General features: G+C 35.4%; 1 protein-coding gene across 5 annotated transcripts in view; it reads left to right on the plus strand.

The window, feature by feature from the left end:
* Positions 1-25,764, plus strand: part of APOOL (apolipoprotein O like) — an 85,442-nt gene that overhangs the window by 54,077 nt on the left and 5,601 nt on the right. For 3 of the 5 annotated variants that reach the window (XM_058714662.1, XM_058714667.1, XM_058714668.1), the window contains 4 exons: positions 818-909; positions 4,142-4,255; positions 4,463-4,580; positions 18,928-19,477. In XM_058714662.1, the coding sequence (XP_058570645.1) occupies positions 818-909; positions 4,142-4,255; positions 4,463-4,580; positions 18,928-19,016 (413 nt within the window). In that variant the 3' untranslated portion in view covers positions 19,017-19,477. Of the gene's footprint in view, positions 1-817; positions 910-4,141; positions 4,256-4,462; positions 4,581-17,447; positions 19,478-25,764 lie in introns of those variants that run through there. The other 2 variants (XM_058714663.1, XM_058714666.1) reach the window with 2 other exon arrangements.

Consider the following 25,764-nt stretch of genomic DNA (forward strand, 5'->3'; position numbering starts at 1 on the left):
CAAGCATTTAAGATACATATTGTTTTGAACCAATGGTCTGTTGGAACTAAGCTATGGTTTAGAGTGGTGGGTTTGAAACTATTCTACAGAACTTAGGGTTCCTTGAAAGTGTTTACAGGTGTTAGGGAGATAAGGGAAGAGCATGCAGGTAGGGCTTAATACTAAGCTTCCCTCCCCCAGGCTAACCAGAGTAGCTTCAACTTTGTAAGTTTTATATATGAAGTTCGTAGTGAGATTGTATTTTGAAGATATTTTAAAGGATTTTGCTGTTAAAAAAAAAGTTTGAAAATGTCTCCTGGATGCTTAGATTAGGAACTTTTTTGAAATGAGTTCAAAGTCCTTAGCTGATTAGTTAGTTGCATCTTTTGTCTTCTTAAGGACTTAATCAAAACAGGATATGTAAAGAGAGCCCATTTTACTTTAACATGGTGTCACAAGCATGGTAGTTGATCAATTCTCCATATTATGCCTTATGAGATACTTGAAACAAATGTGTTTACAACTTTGGGTTTCTTGGGATATGAAAAAAATACCTAGTTTTTAAAAAAAAGAAAATCATTAACCCCCTATGTGTAGTTAATTAACAATTTTAAATTGAGAACAATTTTCTAAAATTGGACATGACAACTAAGAGGTTTTATTTGATTTGTGATCCTTAAGGATATTTTAGCTACCATTTAATTGATATAATTATCTAAAGAGTAAATTAACATAGGATAATGACTTAAAGGGGAACAAAGAGAATATTAAAGTTATAAAAGTATCAAGTCTCTGCTAGCATCTGTTTGGAGTATAACAGTTTATTTGAAATTCATAGGTTCCAGGTTTAAGAAAATTGCTTATCCCCTGGGACTGGCTACTTTAGGAGCAACTGTTTGCTACCCAGTTCAGTCAATAATAATTGCAAAGGTAAGTTCTTTTTCTTTTTTCCTTTTTTTTTTTGGCTTGTTGTTTTATTTTCTTTATTTTTTATTGTTTAATTTATATCCAAGGTAGTTAGCATATAGTGCAGCATTGATTTCAGGAGTAGATTCCTTAATGCTCCTTACCCATTTAGACAATCCCCGCTCCCACAACCCCTCCAGCAACCCTCTGTTTGTTCTCTATATTTAAGAGTCTTTTATGTTGTGTCCCCCTCCCTGTTTTTATATTATTTTTGCTTCCCTTCCCCTTATGATCATCTGTTTTATATCTTAAAGTCCTCATATGAGTGAAGTCATATGATATTTCTTCTTAAGTGATACCTACATTTCAGTATTTGTTTAAACTCTTAATGTGACAGTATTTAAATGTCGTAAGTATCTGCAACATTCAATTTTCAGAGAAATATGGTTGGTATCAACTCTTATCTTGGCAAAATCACATTCACATTTGAGCATGGTAAATGCTATTCCTAATTATTTAGTCTCACAAATAAATAGGATGAATTTGTTTAAATATAATTCAACAATATAAATGCCACTTTGGGATTAAGTCCAGATACAGTGAATTCTGAATTATAATTTATGGGGAGAAATACTGCTCTGTTGTTGGGTTCTGTGAAATTCAATTTTTAATTAGAAAATTATACCTGCCGGCTGCTGTCAGTTCATCAGATTAACATGATGCAAAGAACAGTGAATTGATAGATAACAGAGGCTTCTGAGGTAAAAAAAAAAAAAAAAAAAAAAAAAAAAAACAAATTTATATACACAAACTCAATTTTTTTTTTTTTTAAATTTTTTTTTAACGTTTATTTATTTTTGAGACAGAGAGAGACAGAACATGAATGGGGGAGGGTCAGAGAGAGGGAGACACAGAATCTGAAACAGGCTCCAGGCTCTGAGCTGTCAGCACAGAGCCCGACGCGGGGCTTGAACTCACGGATCGCGAGATCATGACCTGAGCCGAAGTCGGCCGCTTAACCGACTGAGCCACCCAGGCGCCCCACACAAACTCAATTTTGATACCACCTGGAACTAAGTAACACTTGCCCTGAGTCCATATTATAGATGTTTTGTCATTTTCTTTTCAGCTTACCTACAAATCCAAACATTCTCTCAATGATTTGAACAGTTTGTGTCAGTATTTTACTTTTAATACATATTTAGATTCAGAAGGAGAGCTTTGGGTTGTGCAGTTTCCTCTTCTTTTGTTTCTTTCAATTAGCAACATTTAACATTTCCCCCTTACACTTGAAGTAGTATGTAGTGTTGCCAGAAGGACTTTCTGTACTTGTATTCTTGTTACTACATTTCTTTAATTATTGATGTAGGTGAAACTGTCTACTCAGTATTTTAGGGATGACAAAGATATAGTGCCCTTTGTAGTTTGTTATGTAATCAAGCTATACTCTGGAAAACAGTGCGGAGGTTCCTCAAAAAATTAAAAATAGATCTACGCTATGACCCAGCAATAGCACTATTAGGAATTTACCTGAGGGATACAGGAGTGCTGATGCATAGAAGCACTTGTACCCCAATGTTTATAGCAGCACTTTCAACAATAGCCAAATTATGGAAAGAGCCTAAATGTCCATCAACTGATGAATGGATAAAGAAATTGTGGTTTATATACACAATGGAATACTACATGGCAATAAGAAAGAATGAAATAGGGCCTTTTGTAGCAACGTGGATGGAACTGGAGAGTGTTCTGCTAAGTGAAATAAATCATACAGAGGAAGACAGATACCATATGTTTTCACTCTTAGGTGGATCCTGAGAAACTTAACAGAAACCCATGGGGGAGGGGAAGAAAAAAAAAGTTAGAGAGGGAGGGAGACAAACCATAAGAGACTTTTAAAAACTGAGAACAATCTGAGGGTTGATGGGGGTGGGCAGGAGGGGAGGGTGGGTGATGGGCATTGAGGAGGGCACCTGTTGGGATGAGCACTGGGTGTTGTATGGAAACCAATTTAACAATACATTTCATATTAAAAAATAAATAAATCATAATTGAGATTGTAGTGTATATCTGTTCTCTCATCTCTTCACTACAGTAATTCATCATGGAAACCCATGTCGGTGCATATAAATCTCCCTCATCTTTTTTGGTAGCTCTATCTATACGTCTCAACATTCCATTTGTCTTAAAATTGTGTGTGTACCTAATGCACATATAAGAGGAAAAACTCAGGAAGAATATGCACACAACTGTGAACAAATGTTACATTGGGGGGAGGAAGAGGATTTTCTTTATATTAGTTGACTGATTTACTTTTCTTAAGTGTAGGTAATACTTAGCAAAAAAAATCTAAGCAAGAAAGTCACAGTTCTAAAAAGTTTTATAAGTTTATGTTTATATAAAGTGTAATCCTGGAAATCTCCCAAAACCTCTTTAAATCTTTAAAAATCAATAGCTATTGAAATTACTTTAACCATAAGGAACAAAAGGATGGGGAAACAATAGAAGGAATCAGAAGATTTTTAAAGGGAAAAAGATATGAAGGAAAGTAACAGCAGCCTCTTCTTCAGTGTGTTTGTAGTTCATTTTTAACTTTATGTTTCTATCAGAAGAGTATTATTCTCTGGAGAAATACATTAGTGCTTTTTATTTATGACAGGAGAAAGCACCATAAACATTTGAACAAAAACATTAATTTCATAGCATCTTAAAATCTTATTTTCTCAGTCAACTGTTTATTATCTCAAAACTATCTTTCCTGCTTCTGTTAAGACATAGTTTTAAATTCACATGTTACAGTGTGAATGCAAACTATACATTTTAAAGTATTTTTCTAAGAGCAGTTTTAGGTTCATAACAAAATTAAGGGGGAGGAAAGAGATTTCCTATACACACCCTGTTCCCACACGTGCTTAGTATCTTCCATTATCAGCATACCCCACTAGAGTGGTACATTTTTTGCAGTTGATAAGCCTACATTGACTGACACATATCACCCAAAGTCCACAGTTGACATTAGGATTCACTCTTGGTGATGTAGTAACTATACATTTTTTAGATTTTTACATGAAGCAAATAATTTTTCATGTAAGATTTAGAAAATGGGGCTTTGTGTTATATGATCTAGAGATTTAAATCTGTGACATTGATTCTGTCCTGAGTGTTCACATAAAATACCTGACATAATTTTTTTTAATACTTGTTATTTTACCTTTTAAAAATATAACTTATTTCACTCACTTCTTGTTTTAATTAGGTAACTGGGAAAAAGGCATATACTACAAGCCAGCAAATTTATGAAGCAGTTAAATCATTGTGGACAAAAAACAACAAAAAAGAGTCACTCCCTAAACCTAAAGAAAGAACTAAGGTAGAGTTTAAATGAATCAAAAAGGTAGACATTGAGTTTTCTTGGTTGGGGTGGCAGATTGGCTTATAATGGGAGTCCTGGACAAAGTTCAAGGGTAGAATGAAAGATGAAGAAACATAATATCATTGCATGCTGTACATTTTTAGTATTTTTTATTGTTTTAGCAATATGATTTACTTATGAAGGAAAAATCTTTTTGTTAAACAGATAGAAAACTCTGGTGAAATAGAAATATCTGCAAAAACAACTCACAACCTGAAATTTTCAGTGCCTTTGTCAACAGAACTCATCTTTGAAACAAAGACAGAATCGGAATCTACCTCAGGTTTGTTGGAAATAATTCAATTTTGTTTTCCTTCTTTTCTTAAATAATTTTATAGTATTGTTAGTAGTAGTTTGAACTTATTTTTGTGCTTTCTTCATAAATGTTTTTTCCTATAACAGGAAAAACATAGTAGTCCTATATATAGGACTACATATATATACATATATATATGTATATGTATATATGTATATGTATATATGTGTATATATATGTATATGTATATACATGTATATATGTATATACATATACAAATACATATATATATATATATATATAGTCCTATATATATATATATGTTTCCTATAACATAGTAGTCTATATATCTTTTTAGATAATGAGATACTTGGGTACTTGGGACTCTAATTGCCACATAGTTCATAATACCAATCTTTGCATATGGAAATATAGAGTAGCACTGGTGGGTTGGATGAGTGAAGCATTTAAATCACTCTATAAATGTGAGCTTTGTGATGAGGTGGAGGAAAATGTGCCTCCTAATTACATATGCACCTAATGTAGAAGATTCCAATTTATAGATTATGAGTCAAATCTACATAAAAGAAATATTAGCTTTCCATTTCTTACGCTGTGTACCCTTATCATTCTTAGTTTCCACCATCACTTTTATTTACTTTAGATACCAGGAGAACATTCAGCATGAAATAGTGAAATAACACCAATTATAATACTAAGAACTTTTTAATATTAGATGCTGGCAATTAATACTTTGTAGGGCCACATAGTGACAATTATACTTTCTAGGCAAATACTACCATGGTTTTATTGCAATCATTAAAAAGGCAACAGAGTGTTTAATACCATTTGAGGAGTGTATTCACATAAACTCACTAGTTCCTGGGTTGCAAAAGATTGTCTCTCTGTACAATGTGAATGCTCATTGTTTTATTGCAAAGGAAGCAGGACCAACTCAGAGATAAGGCAGTAGGAAGTAATGATAATATGTGCCCTGATCACCTACTGTGGTGTAAAGAGCTATAAATAAAATATGTTATTCTCACCCAAAAGCAAAACAAAACAAAAAACTCTTGTGTACATGTAATTATGACCATTTCATGATGAACAGATTCAGACTTAGGAAGCTTAAGTAACTTCTCCAAAATCCTATAGCTTATGAGTAGTAGAGTTGTATTTATAGCCTGGAGCTTCCTAACACCAAAGTCCAAACTCTTTCTATTGTGTATAGATTATCTCATTTAAAACCAGATTTAGTCTCTGATTTCAACTGTCTCCTCTATGTTAATCTTTATAAAAGCTGTCACTGAGTAACAAGCCTGATAAGAGTTTTACTGTTTTATTATGTCACCTCTCAATTCCAATCTGATGATTTACAGTATTTATTTTTGTTATTATTTAATTTCAATTTCAGTATAGTTAACAAACACTGTATTAGTGTCAGGTGTACAATATATTGATTCAACACTTCTATACAACACCTTATGCTCATCACAAGTGTGCTCCTTAATCCCCATAAACTATTCATGCATCCCCCCCACCTAGCTCCCCTTTGGTAACCATCAGTTTGTTCTCAGTAGTTAAAAGTCTGTTAGTTGGCGTGTCCCTCTTTCTCTCTCTTCTTTTTTCTCTTGGTTATTTGTTTTGTTTTTAATTTCTATATATTGAAATCATATGATACTTGTTTCTTAACTTCTACATATGAGTGAAATCATATGGTATTTGTCTTTCTCTGATTGACTTATTTTGCTTAGCATTATACTTTTTATCCGTGTTGTTGCAAATTGCAAGATTTCATTCTTTCTCATGGTTAAATAATACTCCCATTGTATGCACACATACACCACATCTTTCTCCATTCATCCATCAATGGACACATGGGCTGCTTCCATATCTTGGCTATTGTAAATAATGCTGCTAGAAACATAGGGGTGCATGTATCGCTTTGAATTAGTGTTTTTGTATCCTTTGGATAAATACCCACTAGTACAATTGCTGAATCATAGGGTAATTCTATTTTTAACTTTTTGAAGAACCTCTATACTGTTTTCCAGAGTTGCTGACCCAGTTTGCATTCCCACCAAGAGTGTAAGAGGGTTCCCTTTTCTCCACATCCTTGCCAACACCTATTGTTTCTTGTGTTGTTGAATTTAGCCATTCTGACAGGTGTGAGGTAATATCTTATTGTAGTCTTGATTTACATTTCCCTAATAATCAGTGAAGTTTACCATCTTTTCATGTGTCTGTTGGCCATCTCTATGTCTTCTTTGGAAAAATGTCTATACATGTCTTCTGCCTAGTTTTTATTGGATTATTAGGTTTGGGGGCATTGCATTTTGTAAACTCTTTAAATATTTTGTATACTAACCTGTTTTCAGATATGTCATTTGCAAATATCGTCTCCCATTCCATACATGGCCTTTTGGTTTTGTTGATTGTTTCCTTTGCTGTACAGAAGCTTTTATTTTGATATAGTCCCTATAGTTTATTTTTTTTACTTTGTTTTCCATTGCCTCGGGAGACATATCTAGAAAGAAGTTGCTACAGGCAATGTTGAAGTTATTGCCTGTGTTCTCCCCCAGAATTTTGATGGTTTCAGGTCTAACATTTAGGTCTTTTAATACATTTTGAATTTATTTTTTGTGTATGATGTAAGAAAGTGGTCCCGTTTCATTGTTTTGTATGTGGCTGTCCAATTTTCCCAACACCATTTGTTGAAGAGACATTCTTTTCCCATTGGATATTCTTTGCTGCTTTGTCAAAGTTTAATTGACCACACAGTTGTCAGTTCACTTCTGTGTTTTCTATTCTGTTCATTTTTATCAATGTGTCTATTTTTGTGCCAGTACCATACTGTTTTGATCACTACAGTGTAGTAATGTAACTTAAAGTCAGGAATTGTAATGCTTAGAACTTTGCTTTTCATTTTCCAGGTTGCTTTGGCACTTTGGGGTTTTTTGTGGTTCCATAGAAATTTTAGAACTGTTTGGTCTAGCTTTGTGAAAAGTGCTGGTGGTGTTTTGATAGGGATTGCATTAAATGTGTAGATTGCTCTACGTAGATATTTTAAGAGTATTTGTTCTTCTGATCCATGGCATGGAGTGTCTTTCCATTTCTTGGAGTCCTCTTCAATTTCTTTCATCAGTGTTAATAGTTTTCTGAGTAAAGGTCTTTCACCTCTGGTTAGGTTTATTCCTAAGTATCTTACTGTTTATGGTTCAGTTGTAAGTGGTATTGATTCCATAATTTCTTTCTCCTGCTTCAGTCTTTTTTAAAAGTTTTTTTTTAATGTTTATTTTTGAGAGAGAGAGACAGAGCATGAGCAGGGGAAAGGTAGAAAGAGGGGGAGACACAGAATCCAAAGCAGGCTACAGTCTCCGTACTGTCAGCACAAAACCCGACTTGGGACTTGAACTCGGGAATGGAGAGATCATGACCTGAGCTGAAGTTGGACTCTTAACTGACTGAGCCACCCAGGCACCCCTCTTCTGCTTTATTCTTGGTGTATAGAAATGCAACAGATTTCTGCATGTTGATTTTGTATCCTGCGACTTTAATGAATTCATTAATAAGTTCTAGCATTTTTTTGGTCGAGTCTTCAGGGTTTTTTTTTTTTAATTTTATGTTTTATTTATTTTTGAGAGCAAGAGAGACAGAGCACGAACAGGGAGGGGCAGAGAGAGAGAGGGAGACAGAGAATCTGTAGCAGGCTCCAGGCTCCGAGCTGTCAGCACAGAGCCCGACATGGGGCTCAAACTCACAGACTACAAGATCATGACCTGAGCCGAAGTCAGATGCTTAACTGACTGAGCCACCCAGGCGCCCCTCTAGGGTTTTCTGTATATAGTATCATGTCATCTGCAGAGATTGCAAGTTTTACTTATTCCATGCCAATTTGGATGCCTTTTATTTCTTTTTGTTTTCTGATTGCTATAGCTAACACTTCCAGTACTATGTTGAATAAAACCGAGGGTTGACATCCTTGTGTTATTTCTGCCCATAGGGGAACAGCTCTGTTTTTTCCTCATGGAATATGGTATTATTAGCTATGGGTTTTTCATATATGGCCTTTATTATGTTGATGTATGTTCCCTCTAAATCTACTTTGCTAAGGGTTTTCATCATGAATGGAAGTACTTTGTCAAATGCTTTTTCTGCATCTATTCAGTTCAAAATTTCTATTTCTTCCTGTTTCATCTTTGGTAGTTTATATATTTCTAGGAATTTATCCATTTCCTCTAGGTTTTCCAATTTGTTGGCATATAATTTTTCATAATATTCTCTTATAATTGTATTTCTGTAGTGTTAGCTTTATTTCTCCTCTCTCATTTATGATTTGATTTATTGGACTCCTTTCCCTTTTTTTCTTGATAAGTCTGGCCGTACATTCATCAAGTTTATCAGGTTTTTCAAAGTACCAGCTCCTGGTTTCATTGACCTGTTGTATTTTTAATTTCCATATCATTTTTTTCTGCTTTAATCTTTATTATTTCCTCCTTTTTGTTGTTTTTAGGTTTTGTTTTTTCATTCTTTTCCTAGTTCCTTTAGGTGTAAGGTTAGGCTGGTCATTTGATATTTTTCTTGCTTCTAGAGATAGCCTGTATTGCTGTATACTTCTGTCTTAGAACCACTTTTGCTGGTCCCAAAGGTTTTGAATTGTGTTTTTATTTTAATGTTTCCATGTATTTTTTTCTATCTTCTTTTATTTCCTGGTGAACCATTTATTGTTTAGTAGCATGTTCTTTAACTAAACTCCATGTGTTTGTGGTCTTTCCAGATTTTTTCTCATGGTTGACTTCTAGTTTCATAGCATTGTGGTCAGAGGAGATGTATGGTATGCTTTAATCTTGTTCACTTTATTGAAGCTTGTTTTGTGACTTCATATGTGATCTCTTCTGGGGAATGGTGCATGTGCACTTGAAAAGAATGTGTTTTCTGCTACTTTAGGATGAAATTTTTTGAATATATCTGTTAAATTCATCTGGTCCAGTGTGTCATTCAAAGCAATTGTTTCCTTGTTGATTTTCTGTTTTAGATGCTCTATTGATGTAAGTAGGGTGTGTTAACATCCCCTATTATAATTGTATTATTATCTTTTAGTTTCCTTTATGTTTTTTATTAACTGTTTTATCTATTTGGGTGCTTTCATGTTGGGTGCATAAATATTTAAAATTGTTCTGTCTTCTCATTGCAATGTCCCCTTTATGGTTATATAGTACCCTTCTTTGACTTTTGTTACAGTCTTTGTTTTAAAGTCTGTTTTGTCCAATCTAAATTTGTTTGACATCCATTTGCATGATAGATGTTTCTCCATCCCCTCACTTTGAATCTGCAGGTGTCTTCAGGTCAAAAATGAGTCTCTTCTAGGCAGTACATAGATGGATCTTGTTACTTTTTTTTGTTTTGTTTTTTAATCCTTTGACACCCCATGTCTCTTGATTGGAACTTTTATATCATTTACATCCAAAGTAATTATTGATAAATATGTATTTATTGCCAATATATTACCTGTTTTGTGGTTGTTTTGGGAGATTTCTTCTGATCTTTTCTTTTCCTTCTCTCTTCCATGGTTTGCTGGTTTTCCTTGGTGATATATTTGGATTTCTCTTTTTTCATTGTGTATCTATTACTGGTTTTTGATGTATCATTACATTAAATTTGTATATAACATCTTTGGCTTAAGATGTCTATAGTAACTGATGGTCATTTAAGTTTGTACCCATTCTTTTTTTTTTTTAGAGAGAGAGAATGAATGAACAGGGGAGGGGGTAGAGAGAATCTCAAGCAGGCTCCACACTCAGCGTGGAACCCAAAGAGGGGCTTGATCCCACAACCCTGGGATCATGACTTGAGCCAAAATCAAGAGTCGGACACTCAACCAACTGAGCTACCCAGGCGCCCCTGAACCCATTCTAAATTCCTCTCTTCTCCGTGTTTTAGGTATATGGTTTCATATTTTATATCCTTACATTTTGTGAGTTCCTTGACCGATTTTTACAGAAAAAAATCATTGTTCCTGCTTTTGTGTTTCCTACTTGTATACTGTCAATTTTGGTCTTTCCTTTCCACTCTAAGAGCTCCCTTTAGTATTTCTTTCAGGGCTGGTTTAGTGGACACAAACTCGTTTAGTTTTTGTTTATCTGGTAAACTCTTTATCTCTTTTTGTATTCTTAAAGCCTTGCTGAGTACAGTATTATTGGCTGCAGATTTTTCCCATTAAGCACTTTGAATATATCATGCCACTCCCTTCTGGCTTGCAAAGTTCATGCTGAAAAATCTCTAGGTAGCCTTATGGGGTTTCCCTTGTATGTAACTGTCTACTTTTGTCTTTCCACTTTAAAATTTTTTTTCTTTACCACTATATTTTGTCATTTATAGTATGTCTTAGTGTGGATCTGCTTTTATTTATTTTGTTGCAGATTCTCTGTGCCTATTAGATCTCTTTCCTCCCCAGATTAAGGAACTTTTTAGCTATTATCTCTTCAAATACATCTTCTGTTCCCCTTTTTCTCTCTTCTTCCTCTGGTATTCCTATAATGTGAATATTCTTCCTCTGGTATTCCTGTAATGTGAATAATATTACTGTTGATGGAGTCACTGAGTGCTCTAAGTCTATTCTCATTTTGTATAATTCTTTTTTCTTTCTTTTTTTCAAGTTGATTACTTTCCATTATTCTGTCTTCTAGGTCATTAATTCATTCCTCTTTTTACAGCATAGTGTTAATTCCATCAAGTGTGTTTCTCATTTTGTTTATTGAACCATATATCTATATTCTATTATTCCTGTTTTAAGGAATCTCTGTTTTAAGAGTCTCATTGATGCCTTCCACTCTCCTCAATTCCAATGAGTGTCTTTATGATCATTTATTTCAATTCTTTATTAGACATGTTACTTATATCTGTTTCACTTAGCTCTCTGGTTGTCATCTTGTATTGTTCTTTCATTGAGGACAAAACCCCCTGTCTTCTCATTTTGTCTAAGGTTCTGTGCCTGCTTCTGTGTGTTAGAAAAGTCAGCTACATCTTCTGTTCTTGGGGGTAATGGCCTTATGAAGATGTCTTGTAGTGCCCTCTAGTATTGTGTTCCCTGTTCTCCAGGGCCTGGTGTTTCCAGGAGTGTCCTGCCTGTGCTCTATTACTATGTCCTGGCCACTTTATCCTTTAGGACAGTTGTCTGCAGAGGCTCTATTTGCCTGTTGTGGGCAGTGTTTGGTCCCTGGTCTGAATGTGGCGAGTTTTAACTCGGTGTGCTCTGGTGTACTTGTGAAATGTGACCTATCACCACCACTGCCAGAACTGAGGTCCTGCAAATCTCCCGGGTTGGGAGACATAGTTGGGTAGGGGTTGGGGCTGGTCTTCTGGGGGAGAGGGCCCTCTGCTCTGGGACTGAGGCAAGTATGCCTAGGAGGGGTACTTCCATCAGGTGTGGGGGCATAGCTTGATATAAGTAAGTTAGGTAGTGAGTGTGGGGGACGTGCTGGTTTCTGCATTTGGCTCTGTGCATGTTGAGGGGCCAGGGTTTGGGGAGTTGGTGTCTGTCAGTTCCTTTGTTTCTGGAGGAGTCTTTCTGTGAATGCTGCCTCTCTTGGACGGGCTCTGAGATGAGCAAATAACCACTGCACTGTGTACCCCAGGTATTCTTCAGATTGTTGTTTCCACACTGTATGTCCACAAGCTGTTTGCTTTGCCTTTTCTCCAAGAGCAGCTCCAATGCTTCCAGGCTCTCCTTGAGCCAAGCCCACTGACCTTTAGGACTCAGGCTTTAAACCACACTGATTGGAAGCACTCCTAAAATTTGGGCCCTCTCACTTTCCAAGACAATTTGCTATGGGGATTCAGTTTCACTGTGCACTCCTCTGTGTGTTTGTCTGTCACCCTTCTCTGAGACTGCAACAACCTGCCCACTGTAGTGGTCACCATCTATTTTTCTTCTAAACCTCATCTCCACACTATTTACTTTCTTTAGTGTGGTCTTCTCTCTACCTTTAGTTGTGGAGTTTGTTCTTCCAGTCTTCTTGTCGATTTCTGTGGCATTTAGGATTACTTGACAGTTATCTAGTTGTATTCATGGGTTAAGGTAGGCCTAGAATCCTTCTACTCTGCCACCATCTTCTCTGTTTCAGGATGGTTTGCAGTTTTAGACTCTTTCTTTTTTTTCTTTTTAATTTTTTTAACGTTTATTTATTTTTGAGACAGAGCGAGACAGAGCATGAACAGGGGAGGGGCAGAGAGAGAGGGAGACACAGAATCTGAAACAGGCTCCAGGCTCTGAACTGTCAGCACAGTGGGGCTTGACGTGGGGCTCGAACTCACAGACCTGAGCCGAAGTCGGACGCTTAACTGACCAAGCCACCCAGGCACCCCTAGACTCTTTCTGATAATCCACAGATGATCATATTCCCGCAAGTATATAATATATCCCGTCAGCTTTCTAAACACCTGTCAATTTCAGAGTATCTTTGTAGAGATGATACACATTACACCTTAACAGTGGCACTGAACCATCCCTAGTCAATGTTTTTTCTTCACACATCTGGATTCTGGAACATTTTACCCACTTGTAATGGATAATGTATATGAAAATCATTCAAAGTTCACATGTAGAGGAGCAAGATTTGCCAGTACTATTCATCCTTATTCCTTATCATGTATCATTCAGAGTTGATTATACAGAATACTTTTTGGGTTCATCATTTTGACATTTCACATGCAATCTTAAAGGTCCAAGACATGGAATACAGTAGTAATTAGGAGCACAGATTTAAGAATAAGACCTGGATCTGAATCCTAGATCCAACATTTGCTAGTTCTGTTACCTGTGGCAAATTATCAAATATCTCAAGCCTGTCCCTTCATCCATAAATGGGAGATAATAATAGTGTTTTTCTCACATAGTTGTGAGGATTAAATGAGATGTTGCATGTAAAGCACAAAGCACAATGTCAACCACATGCTAAGGTCTCAATGTGTTAGAAAATATCATTATCATTTGCCTAGAGTAATTAGCCATTTTGCTGATAAACAAGATTATTTCCATTGAGCAAAGTTTGGGAGCACATTATTTAGCTAGAGAGCCTAGTCATAGCTGCTACTTACCACCGTACAGACTATGTTGGGTATACTATCCAATTATATGTTGTGGCTCTGAATATGAGTTCATTTGTTCTCTGTCATCCATATACATTTATAATAAAAATTATGTTATTTTAGGAATAACAAATTAGGAAATTTGGTTACATGGACCTCTGAAATCTGATGAAAGCAGAATGAAATCTCTCTCATTCTCACAAGATTAATGTCCCTCTAAACCAGAGGTTGGCTGACTGTGGCCTTTGTGCTAAATCTGGCTCACCATCTATTTTTGTACCTTCCACAAGCCAAGAATAGTTTCTACATGGTTTAAATGGTTGAAAAAAATAAAAACATTGTAAATAAATAAAAAATACATTTTTTGAAAAGAGAACATATGAAATGTAAGTCTTAATGTCTGTAAATAAAGTTTTATTGGAATACAGGTCCACTCGTTCATTTATATATTGACTGTGGCTGCTTTCATACTACAATTGCAGAATTGAGCAAAGGAGACCTTACGGTTTACAAAATCAAGATATTTACTCCGGCCCATTGCTGAAAAATATTGCTGATACTACTTGTAGAAGGATGAGGTGTGCCATAAATACACGACTCATCTCCCCCTCATAATATTTGCCAGATTTTCTATGGGACAAGAGACTAAATAGCTAAGCTCCAAACATCTGAAGGGCAAAACCATATTTCCTAGTCTTTTATAGCAAGGGAGACAGAAACTCATCAGGCTCTCTATCAGCACCTTTGGAGTGCTATACCGGAAGAAAAGAGAGGAACCAGAGGTTGAGTGACTCTTATTAACTGCAACTCAGCTCAGTGTCTGGATTAAGATGATAAGTACCTTACCCTTCCTTAAGAGGAAAAGGGTCACTTCTCTGGTAGAAGATACCATGCTTTCTATGTCCACCATATAAACAAACAAAATATTAGTCATGCAAAGAAGTAGGAAGATGTGACTGACAAAAAATGACAGCAAACCCACAGGTGATCTAAATATTGAAGTTAGCAGACAAGGACTTTAACTGTGATTAATATGTTAAATAGAAAACAAGAACAAAATAGATGAAAAAATGGAGATTTTCACAGGAATTGGAATCTATTTAAAAAATCAAGCAGATATTCTAGAAGTGAAAAATATAGTACCTGAAGCTAAGGACTCATTGGATGGATTTAAGAGCCAACTGTGTAAAAGAGGACAGAAGTAATGAACTCAGATACAATTCAATAGAATATAGCTAAAGTGAAGCAAAGAGAGAAAAAAGAATGAAAGGAATAGAACAAAGGGTGAGAAAGTAACTTGCAGTGACTAGTATATTTAAGTATTTCAATTACTGATGAGCCGAATGCTGAATATGATCTCAAATTTATACAAAAGAAACAAAAATTGAATTTTTAACAATCTTAATTTCACTCAGGAATTTATTAGTGATCTGTCCCACTTTTTGGTACCTAACTGCTTGAAATATAAATGAGATAATATGTGAACTAAATTATCAGTGAATAGATAACACCTAAGGGCTTTTTAAGGCACTAATTTATTTTTATTTTATAACTTTAAATATCTTTACTTTTTCCTATTTGTTGTAATGCCAGCTCTTTTTTTAAAATGTTATCTTATTATTTGAGAAAGAGAGAGTATGAGCAGGAGAGGGGCAGAGAGGGGGGTGAGTAGAGAATCCTGAGCAGGCTCTGCAGGGTGAGCCCACAGAGCCTGATGTGAGACTTGAACCCACAAAACTGTGAGATCATGACCTGAAATCAAGAGTCAGACACTCAACCAACTGAGCCACCCAGGTGCCCCACACCAGCTCTTTTTTTTTTTTAAAGTTTTATTTAAATTCCAGTTAGTTAACATGCAATGTAATAGTAGTTTCAGGTGTAGCATATAGTAATTCGATGCTTCCATATAACACCTGTGCTCATCACAACATGATACCACCAGCTTTTAAAAAAGTCTTCTAAAAAACTTTATGTATAAAAACAACTTTTTATGAAGGATTAAAAATATGATAGATTGCAAAGAAAAGGGTTAGGGGATTGAGATTTAAGAAGAGTTTTATGACTGCTAATCCTTTGGGAAGACAGGGAGCCCTTGATCAGCTCAAGGGGTGAAGAAATTTCTAAAGCAAAAGATGTAATCCTTAATTATTCAGAAAAGCAGATGAATCTTTTTTAAAAGGCAGAAAACAAGTGACCTATATTAAGTGGTTCTAAACCAGAGGGATCCATGTTACAATTACTGAAGTTGTTTTTTTTTTGTTTGTTTGTTTTTCCTAAAATTCACTCTAAGAATTATAAATTAGAACCTCCAGAGGTTAGGCAGGTGGATTGTAGGAAAAGCTCCAAAGGCATTTCTCTATGCATATTTCTTGCCTGACATAAGGTATGGATAAATTAAAATTTTGAAACTTTTCAACAGATTTTGAGAGAGAGAGATCCAAATGCAAAGGGGCCTTTCAAACTTGGGTGAGCTGAAGCTTTGGCTAGACTGTAGACAAGAATATATATTAAGGGGGGGCGCCTGGGTGGCGCAGTCGGTTAAGCCTCCGACTTCAGCCAGGTCACGATCTCGCGGTCCGTGAGTTCGAGCCCCGCGTCAGGCTCTGGGCTGATGGCTCGGAGCCTGGAGCCTGTTTCCGATTCTGTGTCTCCCTCTCTCTCTGCCCCTCCCCCGTTCATGCTTTGTCTCTCTCTGTCCCAAAAATAAATAAAAAACGTTGAAAAAAAAAAAAGAATATATATTAAGGAAGTAAGTAGAAGTGTTAGAGAACTTAGTCAACTGATGGGCATTGTTAAGCAAATTAGGCACATTCAGACTTATATAAAATAATTATTTGTCATACGCTTACTATATTATGTCTGATAAGAAGAAAACTCTCTTAATACACTTTTCACTCATACTGAGCAAAGGCTGCGGTTAAAGATACAACGAGAAGGGAGCAGGCAGAACCAGTTTTTTAACCTTTTTCGTGTGTTATGGACCCCTTCTCAGAATAATGCTTTCAAATGGATAAAACAAAATATATGGTAATATATGAGCTCCCTTAAAGTTATTTAACAACAGTATCTAACATTATAATAAAAGCCATAGTTTTAAAGTTGTGCTAAGTACAAATATTTCAAGATATTTGCAACTGCAGCATGATATGAAAATATTTATGATTTCTATTAGTGACAGAATCTAAGGTCATGCTAATACTGTTGTGGTTTGTTGCCTTCATTCATTATTGAAGAAAATGTTCATTTTCAGTCGGAGGTTAATGAAAATAAAGACAAATTTCCTACATTTAAATTCATAGGTTCATGAACTTTATCCACAGACCTCCAAAGGGACCCCATGTTAAGAATTTCTATCCAAAAAAAAATTACTATCCTATGGAGAACTGTATTAGTGTATGGATAGTGATTACTTATGATTTTTTTAATATATGTGGTGAAGTTATATATAGATATATCACACTTTATGAAATAGAAAGTTTCTTAAGAGATAGGCATAAATGATTGTATGTAAATCTATTTGTCCCCTTTGTTTTTATCATAAAACTATAAATTAAATTCCTCTATGGGAAAAAGATATGTTTCCCAAATGTAACAAAATTATTTTAAAATAAATCATTTTGAAAAACATTTAAAATAAAAACAAGTTTCTGAAAAAAATTAAAATCTTATAAAGTAAATATAAAAATAGTTGTTTCTTGTCTACTTGCCATGCCCAGGTTGTTATATGCAGAACTTTGTATGTATTATTATACTGAATATTAAAAATAATTGTGTGACATTGTTACTACTCTAGCCCCCTTTTTACAGGAGCCACGGTTGTTGTGTTGGAGAGTCAAACTAACCTGGATTCATTCTTGGCTCCACTTATCAACTAAGTGAGATTAGTCAATTTTCTTGATCTCTCTGAATTAAAATTTCCTTATCTGTAAAACAAGGATAATATAAAAATATCATCTGTCTCATGGTGGTAATATGAGATAATGAATGAAAATAATGTAGTATCTTGTCTGGAACAATATCCGCTTATCAAGATCATTATTGATCCACATATTGCCAACTCCGGTACATTTTCAATCGCCATCTTATGCAGTCCATCAGTAATTTTTAACACAGAAGATTACTCCCTCCTCGTTGAAAGAATCTCTTCACTTGGCTTGTCGGATACCACTTGCTCTTGAGTCTCTCACTTCACTTGACTGGTTGTTCCTTCTCAGCCTTCTCTCATACATTCTCCTAATTTTATTTAACTCAAAAAATTGGAGTATCCACAGGGCGCATTCATCAAAGGACCTCTTCTCTGATGCTCTAGATAATCTCATAGTCCTGTAATTTGAATGTCGTATATAAATTAGTACTATAAAATTTATAAAGCAGCCAAGGCCTCTCCTGAGCTGTAGAGACTCAGATTTCCAACAGATTACTCAACATTTGTACTCAGATATCTAGTTAGCAATACAAATTTAACACATCCAAAACTTGGCACTTCACTTGCCTTTCCCATGCTTCTCCCACATTTTTCCCTATCTCTGTAAATGTCAACTCCATCCTTCTAGTTTCTCAAGTTAGAGTCTCTCTCACATAGCATGTTCAAACCTCTTGGGAAATTCTGTCCATTCCACCTTTAGAAGTTACCCAGAATCCAATCCCTTTTCACCACCTCCACAGCTACTGGTCTGCCCGCTTCCACCCTTATTTCCCTATAGTCTCTTCTCCCCACAGACAAGAGTGATCTTTTAAAAAATACAACATCATGTCACTGCTCTGCTCAAAATTGTCCATCTAGCATTAAAATAAAAGAGAAACACTACAGCCCTGTGTGGCTTAGATTTCTGTTGTTTTCTGATCATATCTTCTATCATTCTCACTGTACCCACAATCACCACATCTTACCTAGTCTGTTCCAGCCATATTGACCATGTTGTGTTTCCTCAGACATGCATCAGGTCCCTTATACTTGCAAGGTATCTTCCTCCAATATCTACAGGGCTCACACCCTCACTCACCTCCTTCAGTTCTTTGCTCAGTTATCACCTAACTAGAAGGCCACCCTGTTTAAAATTGCAAATCACTCAAGCACTCTATATGCCCCTCCCTGTTTCATTTTTTGCATAGCATTTACTATCATCTGATATATCTTTTACTTAATTTATTATCTCTCTTGCCCAACTTAAATGTTAGGTCGATGTTGACAGAGATTTTTCTTTTATTCATTGCTGCATTCCCAGTACCAACAATAAATCTGTGAAATGAATGACTAATTTTTTTTTTCATTTTAATACTTTATCAGGTGCTACACAGTTTATGCCTGACCCCAAGCTCATGGATCACGGGCAGTCCCATCCAGAAGATATAGATATGTACAGCACTAGAAGCTGAAATAGTCTGCATAGAGAACTACAAGATGTGTGAAGTTGAAAATAATGATGAAAAAATCATGTAAAGGGTAACTGTGATACATAGAATATAACCTAAACCAAGTTTTTCCCATACATCTTCTAATGTAATGTACAGTTTGACTAATCACATAAGTGATTAAAACACAAACTGAATTCAATTCAAACAATATTAAATGATTGACGAAGAGGCAGAAGTAGAAGTATTGGGATGCATTTAATGATTTTTAGTGGTGTTTAATAGACTAAAAAACACTGATGAGACTAAAATCTGAGCAAATATGCATGTGGGCACATAAATATTTATACAGATACACATATATATTTGTTTTACCTTTTTGAAACTAATGTCAGCTAAATTAGAATATTGTGTGGAAGGATGTGTTCCCCACTTTTTCATTTACCAGAGCTGGAATAAAATATTCATATTTTATGACACTTGGATTTGGCTTCGTCTCTTTGTTTTATTAATGTTAACTCCTCTTAAATGTACAAAAACACCTCTATTTAAGAAGACCATATTCTACAAGAGACCCCAGTGCTGCTTACCAATCTTACTGGCTCCTTAGGTGGTTTCCTATTCTGTTCTTCAGGAGAGGTACTACAAACCTTTTATTCTCAAGTCTCCTGTACCCACCAAAGATGACTGTCTCCTATTACATACAGGGAAAAAAATTAGCTATTAGACATGACCATTTTCAACTTCTTCTCCACTACCTTCAAGACTTACCTTTTTTTCACCCATATACCCCCCTCATTAAGGCTAATATTTATTTGTGTTCCTGATCTCATTCTTTCCCATGTTTTCCAGTACCATATTCCATCCTGTTTAATCTTCAGTCTTTGGTTTCTCTTTTCATTTGTTTCTTTTCCTCAGTCTCTAAATAGCTTCAGATAGTCTTTGTCCAAAAACAACAGTAAAATTAAAAGTTTATTTATTTATTTTGGGAAAGAGCATGCGGGGTGGGGCAGAGAGGGAGAAAGGGAAAGAGAATCCCAAGCAGGTTCCACACTTTTAGCGTGGAACTCAGTGAGGCACTCGAACTTAGAAACCATGAGATCATGACGTGAGCTGAAATCAAGAATCAGACATCCAACCAACTGAGCCACCCAAGCGCTCCAACAAAAACCTTTCTTTGACCCTGCCTCTACTTCTCAAGCTATCTTTCCTTTCTCTTTTCTATGATTTTCATACTTCATAAAAAAATAATTAGTGTCACTTTCTTACTTCTTCACTTTTGATTCCATACTAACTTGTGATCCCTGGCCTCTATACCTATTTGAATTTTCTGGAATTATTGACTCTTGAACACTCCCTCCTTGAAACTCACTCCTCCCTTTTCTGTTATTCCTGCTTATCTTGTCATTCTTCATCCTTCTCTTGCTCTGAATCCCGTAAATGCTGTGGTTCTTCAGGTTGCATTCCTAGTCATCGTTTCTCATTTTATGTGATCTCTCATTTTCATTCAACATACTTCACTGGCTTCAGCCACCATTTATATTTCCTTACCATTTATATTTCCAGCTCCCATATTTCTCTAGAGCCATAGACCTATTTTCTAGTTATTTATTATTGCATCTACCTTACATTCCATATATATCCCCAATGTGAATATGCTTAAAACTAAATTGTCTCTACATCTCTCTTATTTATATGTTTTTCAAATCCACTCTGCATTCTCTACTCTTCTCTAATCCTTGCTCCCGTTCAAGTTTTCATCATCACCTTCCTGGATTGTTACAATAGCCCTCCATCTGCCCTTCATCAGTCTTGCTTTCTGTCACTTGAGAATGTGTTCTGTTTGCAGGTAGCAGTAAACCCGTTAACAGTAGCTTAAATAAGAGTCTATTTCAAGTATGGAATTAGTACAGAGTTAGTTCAGTAGCTTATTAGTGACATCAAGGACCTAAACATTTTCTCTTTCCACTCTGCTCTTTAGTATGTCATTTTGTCACCTTATATTCATAAAATGGCTGTTGTTTCTCTGGGGAGCACCTACACATTCAAAATAGGAAGAAAAATTAGGATAAATGTACTAGATGATTCTGACCCTCTATTATCAGAAAAGTAAATGTTTTCTTTGAACTCCTCTCAGAATTCTTGTCTATATCTTGACCAAAACTCGTCATGTGGCCACACTTAGCTCAAGGAAAATTGGCAAATCATACTTTTTTTCTGTGGTGAGGAAGGCAAGGAGTAAGGGATATGGAATGGGTGTTGAGTTTCAGTTAACATATAGTGTCTGCTACCCTATTCTTCTAACTCATCAGTCATAATATTATGACATAGTTGTCTTCCTAACAACCATTAGGGTTAGTTGTCTCTAAAATCTTCAGGAACTCATCATTGCCTATACACTCAAATCAAGACCCCAAGCATGACATACAAGGCCCTTCATTTATGATCCCAGTTCAACTTTAATCCTATCTTCCCTTTCCTCTCTCACCTTACTGCTAATCTATATTTTATCTATAATGCTGTATCTATATCGCTTGCTTCTTGAACATGCTTTGTTATTTTAAGTTTTTTCTGCCTATGCTGGTGTTTCCTCTTAGAATTTTTTTTTGTCTCATATTGTTCCATATTCCAACTTCGTATTCATCCTTCAGACCTTGTTCCAGTGTCACCTTTCTCAATCCTCCAAGGTAGGATTTAAATGCTCTCTATTCTACATACCTTTATAGAAATGGTGTTTATAGCTGTGCCAACCCATCCAATTTATTATAAAACTAAAACTAGTTTAGTATTTTTTCACAGACAAGATACCTTATAGGTAGGACTGACTTATCGTGTAACTTTTATGCCCATGAAATAGCTATTACATAGTAAGAAGTCACATGTTTTATGCTGATTGCAACACAGGATGTGAAAGTAATTATAATTCTATCAAAATGCTTATATTCTACTAGAAAAGAAAGAAACGTATGTATATACGTATATACAGTGTTATATATAGTTTTTTCCCTAATATAAATACAACCAAAGAGCTATAAATGCTCAGAGATAAAATGTTGTTTTGAGATGATGTTAAGGAGGTAGTGGTACTTGAACTGCTCAAGGTGGGGAAATAGTTCACTTACAAGTTTTCATAAGTAAGCTCCTCAAAATTTAGCTTCAGTATTTTAAATGAATTTTTTGTACCTTAGATCGGTTTATAATCAAATCAATCCATATTTCATCAAATCTAAGACACAGTATTTACCTTTTTTCTTAAAATGATGCAAGTTGATCATTATACTTATCCCAATTTCAGCTGTGTTAAAGATGTGAAAATACAAGCATCTTAAATTTAGTGAGATATGGTAGGTAAAAAATATCCTAATGCTAAGTATAAAGTGATTTTTTAAAAGTGATTCTTGATTTATCTGCTCTTTTGGATCATCAGCTCTGTTACCGGTCATTAGTATATTAGTTTGGATAAAGAAAGGAAAGTTGACTGTATCTGCCAAATCTGTTTCATAGTAAAAGATCTGCTCAAACCAGAGTTTGATCACTTGCTGTATTGTACAACACTCAAAGCCAAACTGCTGTTGGACTCAGGTGATATTCAACTGTTGGAGCACATGTTGGGACTAGTTGAAATGAGTCATCTTTCTCTCTTCTTTTGCCATATCCATGAATTCTTGTCTGTTAAACCTGAACAGATGCCACCCCTCCTCAGAGGAAAGATCTAAAGCTCCTCGATGAGTGTAGTAGTCAATAGAAGCCTGGTTCCAAATGACAACAAGAAAGTGCATGCAGTTACATTGGCTTCTGATAGCTATCTGTTTAAAAACAAATAGAGGTTTAAAAACAAATAGAGATTATTTTTACTTGAAAGCATAATCTTCATTAACACATTTATTTAAGGTCAATTTGCAAGTTACTGTGTCTGTATAATACCCAAATAATAATACAATAGTTACCCTTGAAATTCTCTAAAGCTATAAGAATAAAAAAGCCTTGTTGAGTTTTAAAAAGTCCAGAAGTAATTTGCAAAGTCTACTCATTGTTTTTTCTATAAATCCTATTCAGTTTTTTTCTTTATTCTACAGAAAAAGTTTCTAAAAGTTTCATATGCATTTCCAAAGGACAAAAGGACCTTGTTTTTATACTATGCTTTTTTTTTATTAAAGTATAATTAACATACAATATTATATTAGTTTCAGGTGTACCATATAATGAGTCAAGAATTCTGTTTCTCAGTGCTCATCAAGTGTACTGTTAAATCCTCTTTTATTTCACACATCCTTCCCACCCACCTCCCCTTTGAGAACCACCAGTTTGTTCTCTGTATTTAAGAGTGTTGTTTTCTTTGGCTTTTTTCTTTATTCATTAGTTTTGTTTCTTAAATTACACATATGAGTGAAGTTATAAAGTATTTCTCTTTCTCTGACTTATTTCACTCAGTTATGTCCTCTAGGTACATTCATGTTGTTGCAAATCATCCTTTGTGGCTCAGTAATATTTCATTGTGTGTTTATGTATATGTATGTGTATATATACATACCACACTTTCTTATCCATTCATATGTTGATGGACATATAGGTTGCTTCCATAGGTTGGCTACTGTAAATAATGCTACAGTAAACATAGGGGTGCATATATGTTTTTGAATCAATATTCTCATTTTCCTTGGATACTCAGTAGAGGAATTATGGTATATGGTAATTTCTTTTTTAAATTTTTTGTGTAGCGTTCATTTTATTTTTTATTTTATTTTTCTAACATGAGATTTATTTTTTTGACTTTAATAATCATATTTTATTTTTTATTTTATTATTTTTTTAATATGAAATTTATTGTCAAATTGGTTTCCATACAACACACAGTGCTCATCCCAACAGGTGCCCTACTCAATACCCATCACTCACCCTCCCCTCCTTCCCACCCCCCATCAACCCTCAGGTTGTTCTCAGTTTTTAAGAACCTCTTATGTTTTGGCTCCCTCCCTCTCTAACCTCTTTTTTTTTTCCCCTTCCCCTCTCACATGGTCTTCTGGTAAGTTTCTCAGGATCCACATAAGAGTGAAAACATATGGTATCTGTCTTTCTCTGTATGACTTATTTCACTTAGCAGAACACTCTCCAGTTCCATCCATGTTGCTACAAAAGGCCATATTTCATTTTTTCTCATTGCCACATAGTATTCCATTGTCTATATAAACCACAGTTTCTTTATCCATTCATCAGTTGATGGACATTTAGGCTCTTTCCATAATTTGGCTATTGTTGAAAGTGCTGCTATAAACATTGGGGTACAAGTGCCCCTATGCATCAGCACTCCTGTATCCCTTGGGCAAATTCCTAGCAGTGCTATTGCTGGGTCATAGGGTAGATCTATTTTTAATTTTCTGAGGGACCTCCACACTTTTCCATAGTGGCTGGACCAGTTTGCATTCCCACCAGCAGTGCAAGAAGGTTGCCCTTTCTCCACATCCTCTCCAGCAGGGATAGTCTCCTGATTTGTTCATTTTGGCCACTCTGGCGTGAGGTGGTATCTGAGTGTGGTTTTGATTTGTATTTCCTTGATGAGGGGAGATGTTCAGCATCTTTTCATGCGCCTGTTGGCCATCTGGATGTCTCCTTTAGAGAAGTGTCTATTCGTGTCTTCTCCCCTTTTCTTCACTGGATTATTTGTTTTTCGGGTGTGGAGTTTGGTGAGTTCTTTATAGATTTTGGATACTAGCCCTTTGTCTGATATGTCATTTGCAAATATCTTTTCCCATCCCGTTGGTTGCCTTTTAGTTTTGTTGATTGTTTCCTTTGCAGTGCAGAAGCATTTTATCTTCATGAAGTCCCAATAGTTCATTTTTGCTTTTAATTCCCTTGCCTTTGGAGATGTGACAAGTAAGAAATTGCTGTGGCTGAGGTCAGAGAGGTTTTTTCCTGCTTTCTCCTCTAGGGTTTTGATGGTTTCCTGTCTCACATTCAGGTGCGTCATCCATTTTGAGTTTATTTTTGTGAATGGTGTAAGAAAGTGATCTAGTTTCATTCTGATGCATGTTGCTGTCTAGTTCTCCCAGCACCATTTTTTAAAGAGACTGTCTTTTTTCCATTGGATATTCTTTCCTGCTTTGTCAAAGATTAGTTGGCCATACTTTTGTGGGTCCAATTCTGGAGTCTGTATTCCATTCCATTGGTCTATGTGTCTGGTTTTTATGCCAATACCATGCTGTCTTGATGATTATAGACTTGTAGTAGAGGCTAAAGTCTGGGATTGTGATGCCTCCCGCTTCGGTCTTCTTTTTCAATATTTGTGTATTTGGGGTCTTTTGTGGTTCCATACAAATTTTAGGATTGCTTGTTCTAGCTTCGAGAAGAATGCTGGTGCAATTGTGATTGGGATTGTATTGAATGTGTAGATAGCTTTGGGTAGTATTATCATTTTAACAATATTTATTCCTCCAATCCATGAGCATGGAATGTTTTTCCATTTCTTTGTATCTTCTTCAATTTCCTTCATAAGCTTTCTATAGTTTTCAGCATACAGATCTTTTACATCTTTGGTTAGGTTTATTCGTAGGTATTTTATGATTCTTGGTGCAGTTTTGAATGGGATAAGTTTCTTTATTTGTCTGTTGCTTCATTATTAATGTATAAGAATACAACTAATATATGTACATTAATTTTGTGTCCTGGAACTATGTTGAATTCATGTATCAGTTCTAGCAGACTTTTGGTGGAGTCTTCTGGGTTTTCCATGTATAATATCATGTCATCTGCAAAAAGTGAAAGCTTGACTTCATCT

The sequence above is a fragment of the Neofelis nebulosa genome, chromosome X (assembly GCF_028018385.1).
Source record: "Neofelis nebulosa isolate mNeoNeb1 chromosome X, mNeoNeb1.pri, whole genome shotgun sequence".
NCBI lineage: Eukaryota > Metazoa > Chordata > Mammalia > Carnivora > Felidae > Neofelis > Neofelis nebulosa.